The sequence below is a fragment of the Nomia melanderi genome, chromosome 1, assembly GCF_051020985.1.
Source record: "Nomia melanderi isolate GNS246 chromosome 1, iyNomMela1, whole genome shotgun sequence".
Taxonomy (NCBI): domain Eukaryota; kingdom Metazoa; phylum Arthropoda; class Insecta; order Hymenoptera; family Halictidae; genus Nomia; species Nomia melanderi.
The window spans coordinates 36,634,465-36,653,025 of NC_134999.1; the positions used below are offsets into that span (position 1 = coordinate 36,634,465).

The window sequence follows — 18,561 nt, forward strand, 5'->3', positions numbered from 1 at the left end:
CTTCAGTACTATGATGAATATCCAAAGAAAATAATCTATTGTCAATTTTTATAGAGATTACATATCAATCGTATTATATACTCAGTAGTTCTAATGTTAATTAGGTTTGAATTTAATCGAAGTTCAATTTCTGGGTTAAATTCGAATGTAATATATTTTACACCCAAAGCCTGTACGTAGACGAACGCAAGGATAGCGTTTTAAACTAGTTACCTATCTCTATAGATCCCTCCGAGTTCGAAATGACAACTACACTCGCGCTTAATTTCTGAAAACCGCCCTACAAGCTCCTGGAACTCTCTGATTCTTTGAATAACTGCATCCTGTTCTCTCCATTATTAATTCACCGTTTCCCCGTGGCATTTACAGCTCCTTCAAGTATAATTCCGTCGTTCATTAGCCACATTTAATCCAGCGGCAGGATCCGGGATCCGGGGATCATATTTAAAGCCGTCCCACGGCTCGTCGCGATCCGGTTCAAAGATCCTCGAATTTAATTAGAAGCGCGGGATAACGCCGCGGAATTATTTCAGCCCGGCCGAAAGATTGAATATTCCGCGGCGCTGCTGCGACTGTATCACGCCCTGATTTTCATCATCCAAGAATATCGATTCCGGCCGACTGACGAGCAATTAGCGTGGCCCGTGATAGGGACAGGTACACGCAGAGGCCGCGAACATAATTAATGAACATCGGTGTTCGTGCACGCGGGATCCACGAAATCCTCTGACCCCGGGGGAACGGTCCGCCGCTCAAAGACGCCGCAAACGCAAACCTACGACTAATTATTCCCGTGGCTCTCGATCGTTCGATTAGAAACAGATCGCGCGGTGCGCGAATGGAAATTGCTGGGGACGCGATCGAACCGGAGACTCGAATCGTTGAAATCGTTGAAACATTCGACACTTTCGAAACTTGAAACGAGGATTTTGTTTAACACAGAACTACCGTACCAGTCGAAATGACTGGTTTCGATTTTTTTGTGTAGTAATTATTGATGTCTTCGAAGCATTGAATATTCGACATGATTTTGATAATAGTTTCATTTGAGTACTATAATGAATGCCTGAAGAAAATAATCTATTGTTACAATTTTTATGGGAATTGCATATTAATCGTATTAAATGCTTGGGAGTTCTAGTGTTACTGACAAGAATATACTCTAGAACTGAAGATTTTTGTGTAGCTGAACTATAACCAAACTCGACGGAAGATATGACAGTAAATTATCTAATTTACATTGTTACTTAACACATTGAGCGCCGGCCCCGGGATAATGAGGGATTTTTAGTCTGCCGTTTAATTGCTAATTCTTCATATAACATTTTAGATATATGTATAACACAAATCCAAAGTAAAATTACAAAATCGAATTCCTTATTCTCTTCCACAAGTTAGAAATTTTGGTGTAATCGATGCTTAACCCTATGAACTCTGTATTCTCCAATATTGCACTAGTTATATATTAAATATTTTATGAATCTTAAAGAAACCACCTTAAAATTATTAGATGTTTCACACATCCAAATTTTCTGAGAAGGAAAATAAAAGAACGAAGAAATGTTATAGCATTTCTTATTTTCGGAATAATATAAAAATTACTTGCAGTTGCTGATAGATTACAAAACAACCTGGAGTGCTAAGGGTTAAATTAATGAACTCGTGTTTTTAGCTGAAATTTTGCAGGTGTTCAATGTGTTAAGAATACTAACATTCGCGAGATCTCTGTCCTGATTACCCGGAACACTTCAAAGATTATGCCAAGAGAATCATTCGACGAGAACACTCGTCGAAATCGCGTGTTTTCGAGGCGACAATAGGATTAATTATTAAATTACCGAAATCCACGGGCCTCGTGATATTCCCGAGCATTACCGTTGCGCGGCAGTGAATCCCGCGCGTTATTCGTTCCGGTTCACCGTGTCGGCGATTAATAACGATAACGCGGAATCGTTAGAGGCCGATAAATATTTGTCGGTCGGAATAATAGCCGCTCGTTAGCGCGCGGAACGGTTTTACGTAACCGGCGGAAAGAAACGAAGTTATCGTCGTCGGGAAATTTGTAATTACCGCTCGGGGTCCGCAGGGTTCAGCGGATTATTAAACGATCGAGACGGGGAACGGTATGATCGCGACGCGCGGATCGGGATCGTGACGCGCGTTTATCATCGGCGGATCGCGCGGACGCTATTGTTCGTTAATTCCAGCCGGAGCACGGGACGGCGGCTAGATCATGCTTAATATTCGAGGAGGACGACAACGACGAGACACTCGATGTTTCACGAGGACTTTTAATTGACACTGTAACGCGACTGGCCCAGTGTAACGCGAACTGCGCGGCGCTCGAGCAGGACAATCAATTAGCCGAATTAATTGCGCGGATGGAAGTACCGGCGTGACGGAATACGCAATCGGTGCGCGCCCGTGATAATGTTGGACGTATCTATCATCGATGTCTAGCGTGACCGGCGTTATTAAAAGTGAAAGGGGAGTCGATGCTCGAGAGATCGGTCTATAGTTCGAGGTGACGATGCTGTGGGGATGGTCGCAATTTGATGCTGTTTTTAACACTAGAACTACCAGAACTACTAATAGAAAGGTAGTTCTAGTAGTTGAGAAATAGAACTACTAGAAAGGTAGTTCTAGCAGTTCAGAACTAGAACTACTAGAAAGGTAGTTCTAGTAGTTCAGAACTAGAACTACTAGAAAGGTAGTTCTAGTAGTTGAGAAATAGAACTACTAGAAAGGTAGTTCTAGTAGTTCAGAACTACTACTAGAAAGGTAGTTCTAGTATTTCAGAACTAGAACTACTAGAACTACCAGTCAAAATGACTGGTTTCGATTTTTTTGTTTAGCAATTATTGTTATCTTCGAAGCATTGAATATTCCAAATGATTTTGAAAATAGTTTCATTTGAGTACTATAATGAATGCCTGAAGAAAATCATCTATTGTTACAATTTTTATAGGAATTGTATATTAATCGTATTAAATGCTCGGTAGTTCTAGTGTTAATGGTATGAACATTCGTAGATATTGAAGGTGGTAATGTTAGACAAGTTTAAAGGAGGTTTTCCTAAATTTTTATAAGTACAATGTAGATTCTTTGATACGCGTGTTTGATAATAAAATGCAATACTGTCTTGTAAAGTGCACCCCAGATAATAATCAGAGTATGTGGTATATCGTCTACATATAATACAAAGATCTTTCTAAGAAGAAACTATAGAGATTGAGGAATAGATACACAGTGATAAGTTCATTAGAGAGTTTAAGGTTTCTACAGTTAATCAGCACTAGTTAACACGACGAGGGAGCTATTCTAAGAATCTAGAAAGTAGAATTTCACGGAAATCGTCACCTCCAAGTATAGTTTCCACGGTGACAGGCATGCAAGGCTATAAGCGTCAATCTTTCTCTCATGCTGGTGCGTGGTCAAGGCACCGGAAGTGTCTGTTTCGATTGATCAGACGGTAGACACGTATGCAAGCGTTTGAAACACGTCTTTCTCATTTATCTCCATTATACAAGGTGTATAGTAAGGTTCTATACGCTTGGCCGACCCTCTCGAGATTCTTCGTCAGAATTTCAACTCGAAAATCCTCGAAAAGCATTCTGAAGAGAGCGACAGTTAAAGAATTCAAAGACTTCAAATGATTCTTCGGTCCTCGGAGATCGACTCGACGAATATTGACTCTCGAAAGGGTGAACCGCGACTATAACGGTCTCACGTTGGAAGCTTTACCTTCGACTCTCAACTCGAAGGCTAAATTCATTTTGGGGTCGGTGTTAACCTGGCATTCGTAAACCCCTGCGTCGCGCTGTTGGACGAACTCGATTTTCAGCGTCCACTCGTTGGATGGTTCCGGATGCTTCACCGAGAATCTGTCGTCCCCCGTGTACGCGTGAATGGAGGACGTGAGGATGTGTAGATCTCTCCTACGCATCCAGGACACCTGGAACAGAAAAGGAACAGAATTATTTCACAGAGTCTCAAAGAACTTCTGAAATTGCCCTACTGAAATTATTGGATTTCCTCGTTACCTTGGTGTACGATTATTATATTATTTGTATTACATATAATAATATAATATTATATAGTAATGATAATAATAATAATAATAATAATAATATAATTACTAATATAATATATAATAATATAATATAATATAATCATGATAATAATAATAATAATAATAATAATAATATAATTACTAATATAATATATAATAATATAATATAATATAATAATGATTAGTAATTATATTATTATTAGTATTATTATTATTATTATTATTATTTCCTCGTTGTATTATTCACTTTCGCTACTGAGCTCGCGCAGCATTTTACTATTGAAAATTTGGAAGAAACGTAAGGAAATTTTGTTTCACTTTCAGTGGAAATTTCATATCAAGATAATACATTGGTAATGGTAAAATAATTCTACGCTTTGATCTATGGGAATGAACATTGAGTTTTGCTTAGTTAATCTAAATCTTCATCAGTCTCGTCATTATACGGGAAGCGGTTAATGACTCGTCGTTATTATATTGAAGGAAACAAATGTATACGAGTTGAATACGATTCGTTTGTGATTAGATTGCGAGTATAATTTCAAACCATCTCGTATTATTCCCTTTGTTCGGTTCGCGGAGGCACGCAGGAACGAGTTTTCATCGAAATAGTCGGCGAGGAACGGGTTCACTTTGTCCCGACTATAATTTCAAGATTATTCGACCGCACAACGGTGCGGCGTTACAAGGGTGTCGGCCGGGACCGTCACTGGAACAATGTTTGACGGGAATATACATCTGTCAAATCTGTTAACAGTCGTATAATAACGTTCCCATTGATCTATCGACGCACCTGTGCCGATCTAATAATCGAATCGGCGCGCGACGCGTATCGAATTTTCCGTGCGCGCCGGCCGTTCGTGAAATTGTGGTCGCGCAAACGTTATTATACGGCGAATTGTAGACGGGTGTCGTTGAATCGTGTCAGGCATGGTTTACCGGTGTCCCGCGCAGAATTCCGCAAAGATCCTTTGAGAGGAATTGAATCGGAGAGGAAGCAAATGAATCTTGTCCATTATTCACCTCTATTTATTACGCTCTCGACCGTAGTTTCTGTTTAACCCCTTGGCCTATGATTTCTTTTACAACTCTGATCGATACGGCCACTTTGTCTCTAATAATTTATTTGAAAAATAGGCAAATTCTAAGCGAATATTACGCCCATATTACCTTTTAAGTATAATAGTTGATTACAGAGGAATAATATGTACTTTGCATTCGAATGAACTGAGCAATATATATATTTGTTGAATCATATTGAAAATCTTCACAACGAGTCTCACTCGTTGTAGGTGAACGGGTTAAGTCTCAGATTTTAATCAAAACTTCAATTCTTTCGTATCAATCATTTGTATGATGGTATCAATAGACTTATAAACCCTCATATATTTATATTTCCTTTTGTTCTACTTAACCTTCTCTTACAATTACACTTAACAGATATAATTCAGTAACATTCATTCTCAATAGCCGCTACCAATGTCGCACGTAAATCATAAAGTCAACATTACCACTCGTATTAAATCAAACGAGCAGACAATGCTCCATTAAAGTCTCAATTCTGCAACGGAATATCCTGCATGAATCTTCAATTCGAATCGTGCCCGCTGTTTAATATCTTCCTTATAATTGTACTCCGGATTCCCGACGAACGGTTCGACAGATTTATTAAACCTTTCCGCTCGCGAGACCCGATGGTACCCGTTTGAAAATTCCACGAAATCTCTACTCCGATCATCGACGTTTACGGTGATCGTTAAACGCCCCCGTGACGCGGGGTACGTGCCGTCCGTCGGCTGTCGTTGCGCCAAAAGTCACCCCAACGAATCCCTTTTCCGACCCTCGCGTTTATGGGCGCCGCCACTTCTAACCCTAGCAATGGGGGATCGTTAAACGTATGTTCCCTGAGAAGAAGATCTTCTCACCCTCGTTAATTATTCCCGACTGCATCCCTTGCGCGAGCCAGACAGTGAAAGAGGGACACCGGCAGACGGGGCTGAGGATGGTCTGGGGGTTGGAAACGTAATCCCTCAGACGGAACACGTCGAAACGCTCGGATCTCGGCAAGTTTTCGACGTTAGACGTTTGATAAGGGTACGTCGTCCCATTTTACAGCCGTCCGTCGAGTGCGCGGCGCATTAATTGAATATTATACCTCGACGCTGTTGTCTTCGCCCCCTTTGTGACGGATCAATGACCGTTTCGTCGTTTCGGCTGAATATTCTATTGTCGATTGGGGCTGCGATGCGGTGAGAATCGAAGAAAGTGGGAGTTTGATTGTATACTGAGTTATACTACTGATTCTTCTTAAATCGACGTAAGAATCGAAAAAATTGAATAGGGAATTTGATAAAAGTGTTATAAGACGCGTTGAGAATTGAAGGAATAGTGGTCGTTTCATTATACATTGAGTTATACTACTGATTCTTCTTAAGTCAAAGTAAGAATCGAAAGAATTGAACGGGGAATTTGATAAACGTTATATGACGCGTTGAGAGTTGAAGAAACAGTGGGAGTTTGATTGTATACTGAGTTATACTACTGATTCTTCTTAAATCAAAGTAAGAATCGAAAGAATTTAATGGAATTTGATAAACGTGTTATATGACGCGTTGAGAATTGAAGAAACAGTGGTCGTTTCATTATTCATTGGGTTATACTACTGATTCTTCTTAACACTACGACTACCGAGCATTTAATACGATTAATATGCAACTCCTATAAAAATTGTAACAATAGATTATTTTCAGTTTCTTTAGACATTCATTGTAGTACTGAAATGGAACTATTTATGTTCAAAATCATTTCGAATATTCAATGCTTCGAAGGTATCAATAATTGCTGAACAAGAAAATCGAAACCAGTCATTTTGACTGGTACGGTAGTTCTAGTGTCAAATCGAAGTAAGAATCGAAAAAATTGAATACGAAATTTGTTAACCGTGTTATACGACGCGTTGAGAATTGAAGAAACAGTGGTGGTTTGATTATACATTGAGCTATACTACTGACTCCTCTCAAATCGACGTAAGAATAAAAAAAAATTGAATAGAGAATGTGATAAAGATATTAATAATAACATGATATTTCACATGTGCTCAATTTCGATATGAATAATATAATTATACAACCTAAACAGAATAACTTTGAATTTCTAATATCCTCATAGTTCTACACTCTCTATTATCCACAAAAAACTAGCCCGTTCCGAAATATTTCCATTCCACAGAGCAGTGGCAACACAGTCCGCATTATTTACAAAAATAGTGACAGCTTTCTCGCGAGCTCCAGCCGTTCCGGCTGCGTACAAAAATATATTCATTATTCCTATTACATCTGTCATTCCGTAGTACAATAGGAAAGAACGGGGCTGTTGAACGCGACGGTAACTCGTATCACGTTTCCCATGGAGCGCGAACAATATCCCTGCTTACTATGGGCCTGGGCTTTTATATCCTCGCCACTCTGTCGGAAAATATTTCTGTAATTAAAATGCTGGCGCGCGGACCGCCGGAAGAATGTTCCGGGCGCGGTCTGCGGCGGGCCGACGTCGCTCCTTTTATTTGCAGATTTCTCGCCTCGTTGTACTTTAATAGAGGCGAAATTCCGGGATAACACGTCGGCCACGTAACATCCTTGTTCCACGGTAATCTCGGCACGGCTGCCGCTGAACCCACTTCGAAACTGTAAGACGTTCGTGGCCAAGTCACGAAAAGATCCCGGCTCCGCGTAACGCCGCGTGGGATATTTAATTTTCCCCGGCATAGCTCCGAGCTGATATAAAAGGCGCGAAACGATAACCGGCTAGCCGGAGACGCGTCTGTGGCGATAGCGAGAACGTACGAGAAATTTATACTGGAGCAACGCTTGTTCCTTAGACTCGGACTCGGCCGACTTGTCGCGAGCTGAATAAATTCGCGGCGCATGTCTCACTTGAAACACCGCCGAGATTCGTGATCGAAATAACGGGGAGACAGAGGGCGCCGTTCCTCATTAGAGCTACATCGCGTAATAAATATATTTAACCTGACTATGGACTTAGTTTTTATTTTAGTAGCCCTACAGTAGGTTCGTAAATGTTTAATGTGGGAAGTAAGTGGAGTAGGTCGAACATGAGTCAGGTGTTCGGTTGAATGAATAATATACATCTTATTTCTAATTGTTAATACTCAATCTATAATTAAGTTAGTATAGATCTCGTATGTAAACGTTTGAACAGTCGCAATGAGTATTTCGTGAAAGATTCGAGTGAAACAGGTCAACCACATACCAGGTGTTTTGTGAAGGATCGTTGGGGGAAATGATATTTGAGATTTTCGGTGTTGTAGAGATAGTATTCGATGGTTTTGGAGATGTTTGATGTGGGATTAAGTGAAGTAGGTCGACCATGAGTCAGAAGTTCGTTTGAATGAATAATATGCATATTATTTATAATTGTTAGTACTCCATCTATAATTAAGTTACTATAGATTTCGTATATAAGCGTTTGAACAGTCGCAATGAGTATTTTACAAAATATTCAAGTGAAACAGATCAACGATATACCATCCTCAAGCCGAAACTTCGAACTTCCATCACAGAATACTCCAAATTCTAACTGCAATATCTCTTCCCAATCGGAAAGCAGCATCCCAAAAATTCCAAACGATCGCAATAAAAATACCAATCCCGACTTCCAGCAGAACTCAATCGCACTTAAGCAAACATCTGCGGAGATCTCAGACGATACGTCAAAGGAGAACAGTCGACAGGGGACGAGGCAGCCGCAGCCAGCAACGTCGCCGTCTACGTAAAACATCTCCGAGCGCAATTTGCCGGGTGGTAGCCGGCTGGAGGTCTGTGTGTCTCCAGGCTCTCGGCCCGCCGAAGAACTGCCATTTTCTGCTTAGATCACCCCGAAAGCGTGCCGTCAAGACGTCTCCCCTTTGTGCTGCTCTAGGTACACCGTCAACCGCGCGATCTCCATTTCCTATTAATCCGACAGCGTGTCGGAATCCCCGACGTCAGCGGTAGAACGAGGAGAACACGGCGAAATCGGATAAAGGATACGTAGCAATTTCAACGTGCAAAGAAGAAACACACACGCGCGAGCGCGAGCGAGACGGAACGGGAACGCACCGAAGCCACCCGGAGAATCGAACACGAATTTTTCTCGAGGAATTCTCTCGCCCGCGAGAATATTTCCTTCCGTTCCCTTTGCCCTGTCTCATCCCGCGGAAGCCCCGGCGTACGTGCAGGCATTCTCTAAACGGCGCCGACGAGACGCGGCGACGGCTGTTGCGGCCCCGACACGCAAGCTAGTCGCGTCTCAGAGTCCCCCCGCCCCCTCGCGCGGCCCCCAAGAAAATGGAGGCTTCGTCTACCCAACGAGGAACGATGATTTTCCCCGGCCATTCGCGGTAATTCCCCGGGATAAAAGGTTTTCCACGCAGGTGCGCGGCGATAGGGGAGGAAAATGGCGGACGGAGGGTGGATGGCTCGTCTCCGGCAAACTCGATTTACCGACGACCCGCTGCGGTACGTCTCGCGAGTACTTATCCGCGCGGGGCTTTTCTTATTTTCGCTCTTGTCGCGGCTTCCGCGGGATCCGAGCGTGTCAGGCGGTTCTGGCGGCCGACGGATCGGTTCGCGTCAATTTTATTTGCCCCGCGGCGAGACGAACGACTGATGACACCGTGGGAACGCTACGGTGTAGCGGTTCCGTGGGAAGGGAACCGTCTCTGACGGAAGTCGACTTTCCGCGGACTCGTTACCCGCGTAAGTTGATTATCTTGACGAGCGCTCGCGCGATGGAGACTTCGATGGTTCTGAACGCTGTACGCTTGTATCAATTTATTTCAGTTGATGCCTGCACCGTAGCTTACAGCGTGTAGGTTAGGTTCACTGTCGGCCGAGTTGACGGGAGCGAGACACTTGGAATTTGATTTCGCGCATCATTTCTGTATATTCTTTGTTCGTTGAGAGCCTTTGTAGGAAGGAAACCGATTCAGGGCGTTGAAGAAGCGCGAAAGAAGTGACACAGTCTACGGTTTCTCAATTCAACCTTTCAATTTCTAAATGTGCAATGAATAATGCCGTTGGTCAGCGTACAATATATATCTCTCCGCTAGTGGCGGAGGAGTGACGGACGCGTGGTTAGGGTTGGTTTTTCCCAAAAATTGGAAAACCCTACTTCTCCGCCAGCGGTCTGTCGGTTGGTACCGTTAGCCGGAGACTCGGAAATTTCTAACGACCATAGCAGCAATAGCCCCAAGGATCGCCTCGACTTTAAATTTCATGCAGACATAAAATTCGTAGCTATTGCCTACCTTGGGCTCAATCCACGGATCAACTAAAAACGACGAGCAATGGGTCCCTGGGCTTTATTGCTGCTAGGATAGGCTCGCAAAAGGGTTTTCATATCTAAACGCCTACACCTTTAAACTATGAAAGCACGAATTCATGGGAAACTTCTGATGAATTGTCGAGTAATAGAACAGAGCGCAATGAGAACGAATGTATTCGATAATAAATATTCGGAACGAATTCGGTTCAGCTGCTGGGAAATCGAGGGTAATGGATGTATAAGGATTCTGACGAACGGCGCGCGGAGGCCTAGTTTCATCGGGTAGCGCGTCGACGGATGTTCCATGGGGCTAATACTGCGTTCGATAAATATCGAGCCACTTCGCGCCCGGCGGAACAGGTGCGAAATTCACTGGGAAACGAGAGACACAAGTCTACGGGCGTGAATTCTCTAAAGCAGATTATCCGTTCGAACGGGCCGTCGAATTATTCCCGGGCGCAGGAATGTCAGTCACCGGATCTCCGACGATCGTTTTATCGTAAGCTGTTCTCGGTACAGGGGCCAATAGAAATTAGAGATACCAATTAGCGGCCGGTATCAATTTAATGGCACTCGCGTTGTCGTTCGTCATCGTCGTCGCCGGCGCGGCGACTGCGCTCGATACCGATGTTGCTCGTTGATTATTGTCACCGTCGTTATCGTCGTTACTTGGCTATCCCATTGGTTTCAGTTTCTCTCTACTCTCTCCCTCTCTCGATTCGTTCTCTCGGTTTCTCTTGCACGCGCATTCTGAATCCAGCGCGGATCTCCTGGATCGCCGGGCCGTTCATTACCTGGCCATCCGTTGCCGCTACTCAGCCAATGGCGGAACCGAGGCTGAACGTTTATAAGCTTTTCGGTCAATAATCTCTTGACCTAGTCACATCGCGTAACAAATTCCCCGGTATCGTTTGATACCGCGTTTCCCCGCTGATCTCTCCGCCGGTGATAGTCGAACGTTTCATTTTCAGATAAATAGAAGCTAAGTCGCTGGAGGACTGGTTTTTGGGAAGATTGAAATGACATTCGGGAATTTGTTATAGGGGGTCTGAAGGGTTCAAGGTTATTGAGAAATTAAGGTAAACTTAGTCGTTGTACTACTGTAAAATTAATACATTTTCAATCTTAATCCGAATGAACGAATAAATCAGTTTCGAAATTATTACTATTTAATTCCACAAGAGAAACTGATTGAAATGAAATTCAGGGAATTTGTTATAGGTGGTTTGAAGGATTCAAGCTTGCTATTGAGAAATTAAGGTAAACTTAGTCATTGTTCTAATCTAAAATTAATACATTTTCAATCTTAATCCGAATGAGCCAATAAATCTCGAAATTATTACTATTTAATTCCACAAGAGAAACTTGGGAAGATTGAAATGAAATTCGGGGAATTTGTTGTAGGTGGTTTGAAGGGTTCAAGCTTGCTATTGAGAAATTAAGGTAAACTTAGTCATTGTTCTAATCTAAAATTAATACATTTTCAATCTTAATCCGAACGAGCCAATAAATCAGTTCCGAAATTATTACCATTTAATTCCACAAAAGAAAGTTCGCACCGACTTATTTTCCCCTCGGAGTCCCCCAACCCCCGGTTCGATTCCAGGCGCGCTGGCAAGAAACTCGGTCCGGAGGTAGCAACGCGAATTCCACGCGGAACTACGAAATTACAGTCCCGCCGGAGCCCAGTCGGTTACTAGGCGCGGAGAAAAGGCGCATCTTGAAGAATCGCGAGCCCCTAATGAAATAATAGCGACTGCAGAGCGACGGCACCGTGGAAATTGCGCTCTTCGTGCCCCCGACGAGATGAAACGGGACTAATGCCCGGTAATTGGACGAGCTTCAGGAGTGCCAACCGGGGAGGACAGTTCGGCGTGGCACTGCTCCAAATTTTGTGTAGTCTCGCGCGAAAAGTAGGTTGGCCGGCGGACGGCGGATGAAAGGCGGGATGGGGCGGGTATAAAATAGAAACAAAGGGGCACTCTGTCGCCCCGCTCTTTTAACAAACTTCTGCTCAGTCCCCGGCTGCCTCGGCCTCCCTTTTACAACCGATCGACGCGCTGTCCCGTCGCGCGGCTCCGGGCGAGAGCGTCCGTCCGGAAGCGGGAAGAAAAATGAGAATGGGGCTAACGAAAAGAAGTCAAGCGAGAAACCGGGCTACCAGCAAGTTCCCGTCGAGGGGGAACGATCGGGCCGATGGTCTAATTAGTATTGGAGTTGCGCGGGTTACAGAGCGCGCGAGCTGCTCCGCTCGGAGGCGACGCTACGGCTGTCTTGGGGATAGTTCGCGTTAATGAGCCCCCGGTAACGACGCCTTTTTCCTTCGCGCCCATATATCCAGCCGGGACACCGCCGCATCCTCACACCATCGCCGCGCCCGCTGCACCGGATCATCCCCCCTCTTCCGCTGCGTCCTACGCTTCCATCGCCGCTCCACACCCTCGTCGCTCAACTATTCTGAGAGTCGGCCACATATTCACGGGCCGCCGTGTTCCACGTTGCCTTCGGGACCGATTGAGCCAGATGAAGCAACCGTGTTCGACAACTTTGGAATTCTACGCGGATGACTGCTGCGAGTTGGAGTGTGATTTGTCGGGAGATTTCTTTGGAGATAGGGTGTTCGGATTCAGTTTGGAGATACGATGTCTTGTTCTTTGGCTAAAGGTTTATGTTCGCCAGCGCGTCCGCGACGAGGGTAGTCGTTGATTCTGATTCACGGACCCTACGACTTCTTACAGTGATAGATTAATAAGGTTGTTGAACTGGTTTGTTTATTTTCATTGATGTAGAAGGACCGAAGACGAGTAAGTGTTTTAGTAAGTAGGAAGAGTATTTTTTGTGGCGTTGAAATTTATGAGAATTTAATATTAGGATGAGGACTTAATTGAGTTTTAAGCGAGTTATGTTATGTTGCGTGTTATGGAAGGTTCGCGTTTATACTTTGTTTCCACTGCAAGATATCCCCCGGAAATTGAACGAAATATTTCCACCGCCAGATTTTTCCGAAAACCCCGACTAGGAGCGAGAATTCCCAGAAAAATCCGCAGTCCAATTAGAGACATATTTCCAATCACGACGTAATCACAAAAGCAAAAACTCCGAACCTCTCAAAGTATTCCATCCGTTTCACTCGACGTCCAATCCTCTTTCCTCAAAAACTCGCCCCGAAAATCCATCGAAAACAAAGCCAATAGATTCTGTGAGAAGAAAAAAGGCGAGCTGGGAATCCCGTTTATCAGAGGCGACGAAGTTTCGCGAAAGTGGATCGCGCCGGAAGAATTCCTTAAAATTCGTGGCGGGTCTTGGCGCATTAGAAATAAATGACGGATCAGTGAACGTTACGAGTTCGTCCGAATTGGGTCCGTTTATAATGGGCCCCAAATTAAACAATCCAGATGGAAATAAACGAATAAATTCGCAAAATCAAAACTCAATTTTATCGTTTACTGAAAAATAATGTGTACTGACTTTCCTTTGTCTTTCTTTAATAGCAACGTTTCCTGTTTTAACACTAGGTTTACGGAACGCGTCAATTTGACGCAGATTGAATTTAATAAACATTATTTGGTAAATATTTCAATCGGTTTTCGTTGATCCAATTACACGAATATGAATCCTGATTGTCTATTTCTACATCTACAATTTCCAAAATCTAAATGAACGAATATCAACTTCCCAGGAAGAATAAAATAAGCTATACAATAAATGCCCGTAAACCTAGTGTTAAATTAAACGTATAATTAAATATAACAGACAGACAAAGAAGAAAAGAAGAGTTCAACGATACGATTTACTTATCCATTTTCACAGATCGCCGATGAAAGGGTTGGCCGCTCGTCAATATCGAAAATTAAACATTCAGATCGTGTAACTGTCCACGCTTGTACGTTCGTTCCGATGACAGAGTTGGGCGCGTAAACAGCGAGGTCGTTCGACGCGTAACCTCGACCATTGCTTGCGAACGCAGACTACGAAAACATTTGGCGATCGCGCGGCGATCGTTCAACCCCTTCGTGCATAAATCAAACAATATCGATCATCCTGTTTGCCTTAACGGAACACCGTCGGTTGCCATTGCTATCTCGTCGCGCGTTAATACACGAGAAACGAGCCTGCGGAGCATGTAGCGTCTTTCAAAGAGGACTCGCGAGTAGAACTCGGTGGATTGACGTTGAAATGATTTTCATGGGAATAGAGAAAGTTTCTGCAATGTGGATCTGTTGTGTACGCGTTTTCTATTTGGAAATGTTATAGGGAAACCCGTACGTCGCACGCCGACTTAACTTTGTGCGAACTGATTGGAAGTGGACTGTATAAATATCTACTTCAGTGAAAATAAATTGCTGTTTATTTTTGGGAGTTCAGTAATACTCGTCAGCGGCCAGAGTCTACAACGACGTCTATACACTCCGTCTCGTGTGTCCAGTTCAATTTTTTCTTATATCTCGTCTCCGTACCTTGCGTGGGTTTTTATAAACCTTTGAGTAGGCGTGTGCAAAATTGGAAGCTGCCTGACTTGTAGCCTTCCAGATAGTGGGCGCGTATAAACAAAAATTCGTTCGAGTGGGACTCAACCAGTGATCCTGGAGGGGTTGCCGATTGCAGCCCCCGGGTGACCCACGCAAGGGTCCCGAGCGTTCTTGGCACTGATCATAGCGAGTAATAAAACCAAGGATCGCCTCGACTTCTGGCAAACAGATGTAAGGTAAAAGTTACGGTAAATCCACAAAACTGGCAAAACTTGCCGAAGCAACTACGACTAAATTATTGAAGTAACGGTTCCTTGGGCTTTTATTTCTGCTATGGTAAAAATACCCAGGACTCTAATGTGCCTCGCAGAAGGTTTCGTCAATAGCCCTCCTAAAGCGATTTAGCGACGCGACAGGATCCAAGGAGGTGATTATTTAAAATTTCCTTCGATGGAAAATGTAGGTTTCAAATTTTCAAGAGAGCAAGAAACTCATGTTGTTTCGGAGTTTCCTATTGTTTGAAGTTGAATTTGTTGAACACGACGTTGGAGAAGGGGATATTTGTTGAAAGTTTCGTTCGATCGAATTTTTCTGTGGGAATGTAGATCGGTCGGAGGCACTGGGAATTATTTGTCGGATATAATGATAATTGATGGCGGACTCAGAGAGGGAGCGGGAATAGAAGCCGACAGCGCGGAAGAACGTTTCCTGATACGGGTGCTTCGTTCCCGGGAAAATTGAGTTCGAAGTTCGATTACGGCTGATGCCGTGTCTGATCATTACAGGATATTTCTACTCGCGAAGCACGTCGGTACCGGTATCGCGCTGTCTGCGCTTGATCGATCCTGCTGTGTTCCAGATATCATCGACTTAATGTGAAAATGATATAATACCGCGCCACCCTCAAGACAGCGGTAAGTGGAATTAATCAGGATTGGTCAGACGCCGAGGCAGCGGTATATCCTGTACCATAAATTTCCGACATCAGTTTAACATATGACAAAGCCCCATATCAAGAACTAATGGCTCTAAAATCCACGTAGTTTGTACACTGAACATACATGCGATGAATCATTGCGTGAAAAAATATCCACTATGGGAATCGCTTAGAAACTAATACGATTAATTTACGATAATTACAATTTCTCTAAATTTTCATAGAATAATATTCCTTTTACTTTATAAATGATTTACTCGACTTTTCCACGTCAAAATTCCCTTCTGTTTACAGCTTCCGCATATACTGCACAATCATTCACATTAATTTTCTCAATTTTCTTCCGTGGACTCCACTGAATTCACTTCTCGACTCGCGTATTTAAAATTTCAAAGAACAAACTGCCTAATAACCAAGGACAAACTTCCCTAAAAAGTAATTACCTAAACAAAAATCTACCACCAACAAAACAATCCCAAAAACTCCAAACATTTCGCTAAGTATTCCACAGTGCAATACAGAAACTTCAAATATTCACCTCCACATCTACCAACTCTACGCGTTCAGCAATTAACATCATCCCCATCATCCCCCCGGCCGTCTCCGCGAATAATCAGCATTGTCAAAAACCATCGCTGAACGCTGCCGGGAAACGCCGTATCGCTAACCAAGCCAGTCAATTAAAAAGAGCAGGATCGCCGGAAACGCGGAAAGCCATCAGGCAAAACTGGAACCAGTTCCAACAGTTCATCGTCGGTGTATTTTTTATCCGTACGCATCTCCGTCGTTCCTTTTTCCCCTCGCTCGTGCGTGTGCGTGCGCGTGTGTTTTTTATTTTTCGCAGCGGCGGCGTACCGATTCGATGTCAGGTTGATTGGAAAACGTTCATACTCATTTGTTCCGGCGTCCGGGAATATACATACGTCAAGCGTACACGTGTTATTATCCTGTAAAGCTCACTTTTATGGATGCGCTTTTATCAACAGTACGGACATCTGGCTCGCCATCGATATCGGCGGCCCGCTCTCCGGCCTCGCCGCCCTCCTAACCCGGCCGAAAATTAATGGTTGTTCCAGACGGGAAACAAGCCGTCGCCATTAAAAGTATCGCGCACGGTTTAATCGACAGTCCGCAGGTAAATTGACTGATGCGATCGCGGCTTCGATCGCGGCGCGTATAGACGAAAAAAAGGGGAATACGGCGAACGATGACGCGAGCGCGACGACGATAGGTCGGCCGCGTGATTCCGCGGCGGTGCACCGTGAAAAATCGAAGAGCGTTTCGTTAAAGCTCGAGCGCATTTCCATCGGGTAAATGAGGAATTAAGAGGGGTAATTTCGTTTTCGTTGAATCGATAGGGACGTTTCGCCGGATAAAGCAGATTACGCTCGTAACGTTTGAAATGTTGATCGGCCTCCGAGGCGAGCGCGGGTAAGAGAGGATGGATTTCAACCGGATTTTCCGCGGGTCGAAATGAAAATACGGCGGGAAAGAGTGTTCAAACATTTTAGCGTGTTCCCAGGGCAAACAAACCGTGCGCCCCTTTAATTCGATGCCTGCATTCTGCTTTACGAAGCAGCGAACGTTGTTTGGCAATAATTCAATCCGCGCGGATCGCGCGAACGTTAATAAGTAACATGACGGACGACGTCGCGTAAATTACAGGGGGGCACGTTGATCCGCGCAACGCTACCCGCACGTCAAATTCGATGTAATTTAGTTGTAATGCATCGAGCCGGCGAGACTGCCAACCGTGCTGCCTTTTTCGCAGGCATTTTATGAAATCGCAATCGAGGTCCGCTGGAGTTGACAAAAAATTTCGAATGTTGCGACAATGACGCGATTGTTTCGCTGCGTTTTTCGGTCAGCGCGGAGTTCAAGGGAATGTTTGTGTTTTTCTGTGTCGATCGTTTTCAAGAGAAACATGGGAATGTAAATATATTTTGTAGAATATTTCGGGAATGATCACGACACGGCGAAATTTCAAATATTTCGGTGCTTTTGAATGGAAAGATTTGTTTTGAAAACAAATGTAAAATGTAAACCGACTTTTAAAGTTATTTTAAAAAATGTGAACAGGTTTTGAAACGAATGGTTAATTAAGAGATACGCTTCTTGTAATCTCTTTTGTATACAGTGAAATATGATCATGAAAATTTGGAGACAGGTTTTCCGTGTTCCAGAAGGAATTTTCCGAAAATTGTTAGCAAAGGATAGATTATGGTGCTGAACATTGCCGAGGGAAGTCGATATTTGTCGGGCGTGCAGCGGGACCAGAAGTCAAGGGAGCGTTAGTCTTCATCCGGAATGAGAAATCGTCCTGTTCCGTCTTGCAGGGGTGGCTGCAACGTTGTGCGACTGCAGTTCACGTAGGACCGTGGTCGTAACCAGCGTCCTCTATCGCGGGAAAGTAGCATTCACCCTCCGTCGTAAATTCATACTCATTTCCTGGGATGGTGAGTTAGCGATTCCTGCAGTCGAAACCGTCATCTGACCGCGACCCTTAAATTTTGGTAATTATCAAATGCAAAACAGCTTGAATGTTCACTATCCAATTTACTAACTACCAAATTCTAATGTAAAAAATCTAATACCGCATTATGTAATTGCAATTATTATTATTATTATTATTATTATTATTATTATTATTGCAAGTTTATCTTGTCAAATGTCACTACATTAGGTAATATTATACTAGTAATACTAGTAATATTAGTAGTACTAATTAGGTAGTATTATACTAGTAATATTAGTAGTAC

The 18,561-nt window shown here is 43.5% G+C and overlaps 1 protein-coding gene across 5 annotated transcripts in view; it reads right to left on the reverse strand.

The window, feature by feature from the left end:
* Nucleotides 1–18,561, reverse strand: part of LOC116423879 (defective proboscis extension response 7) — a 233,502-nt gene that overhangs the window by 14,765 nt on the left and 200,176 nt on the right. For all 5 annotated transcript variants that reach the window (XM_076367717.1, XM_076367711.1, XM_076367707.1 and 2 more), the window contains one exon: nt 3,745–3,955. In XM_076367717.1, the coding sequence (XP_076223832.1) occupies nt 3,745–3,955 (211 nt within the window). The remainder of the gene's footprint in view (nt 1–3,744; nt 3,956–18,561) is intronic.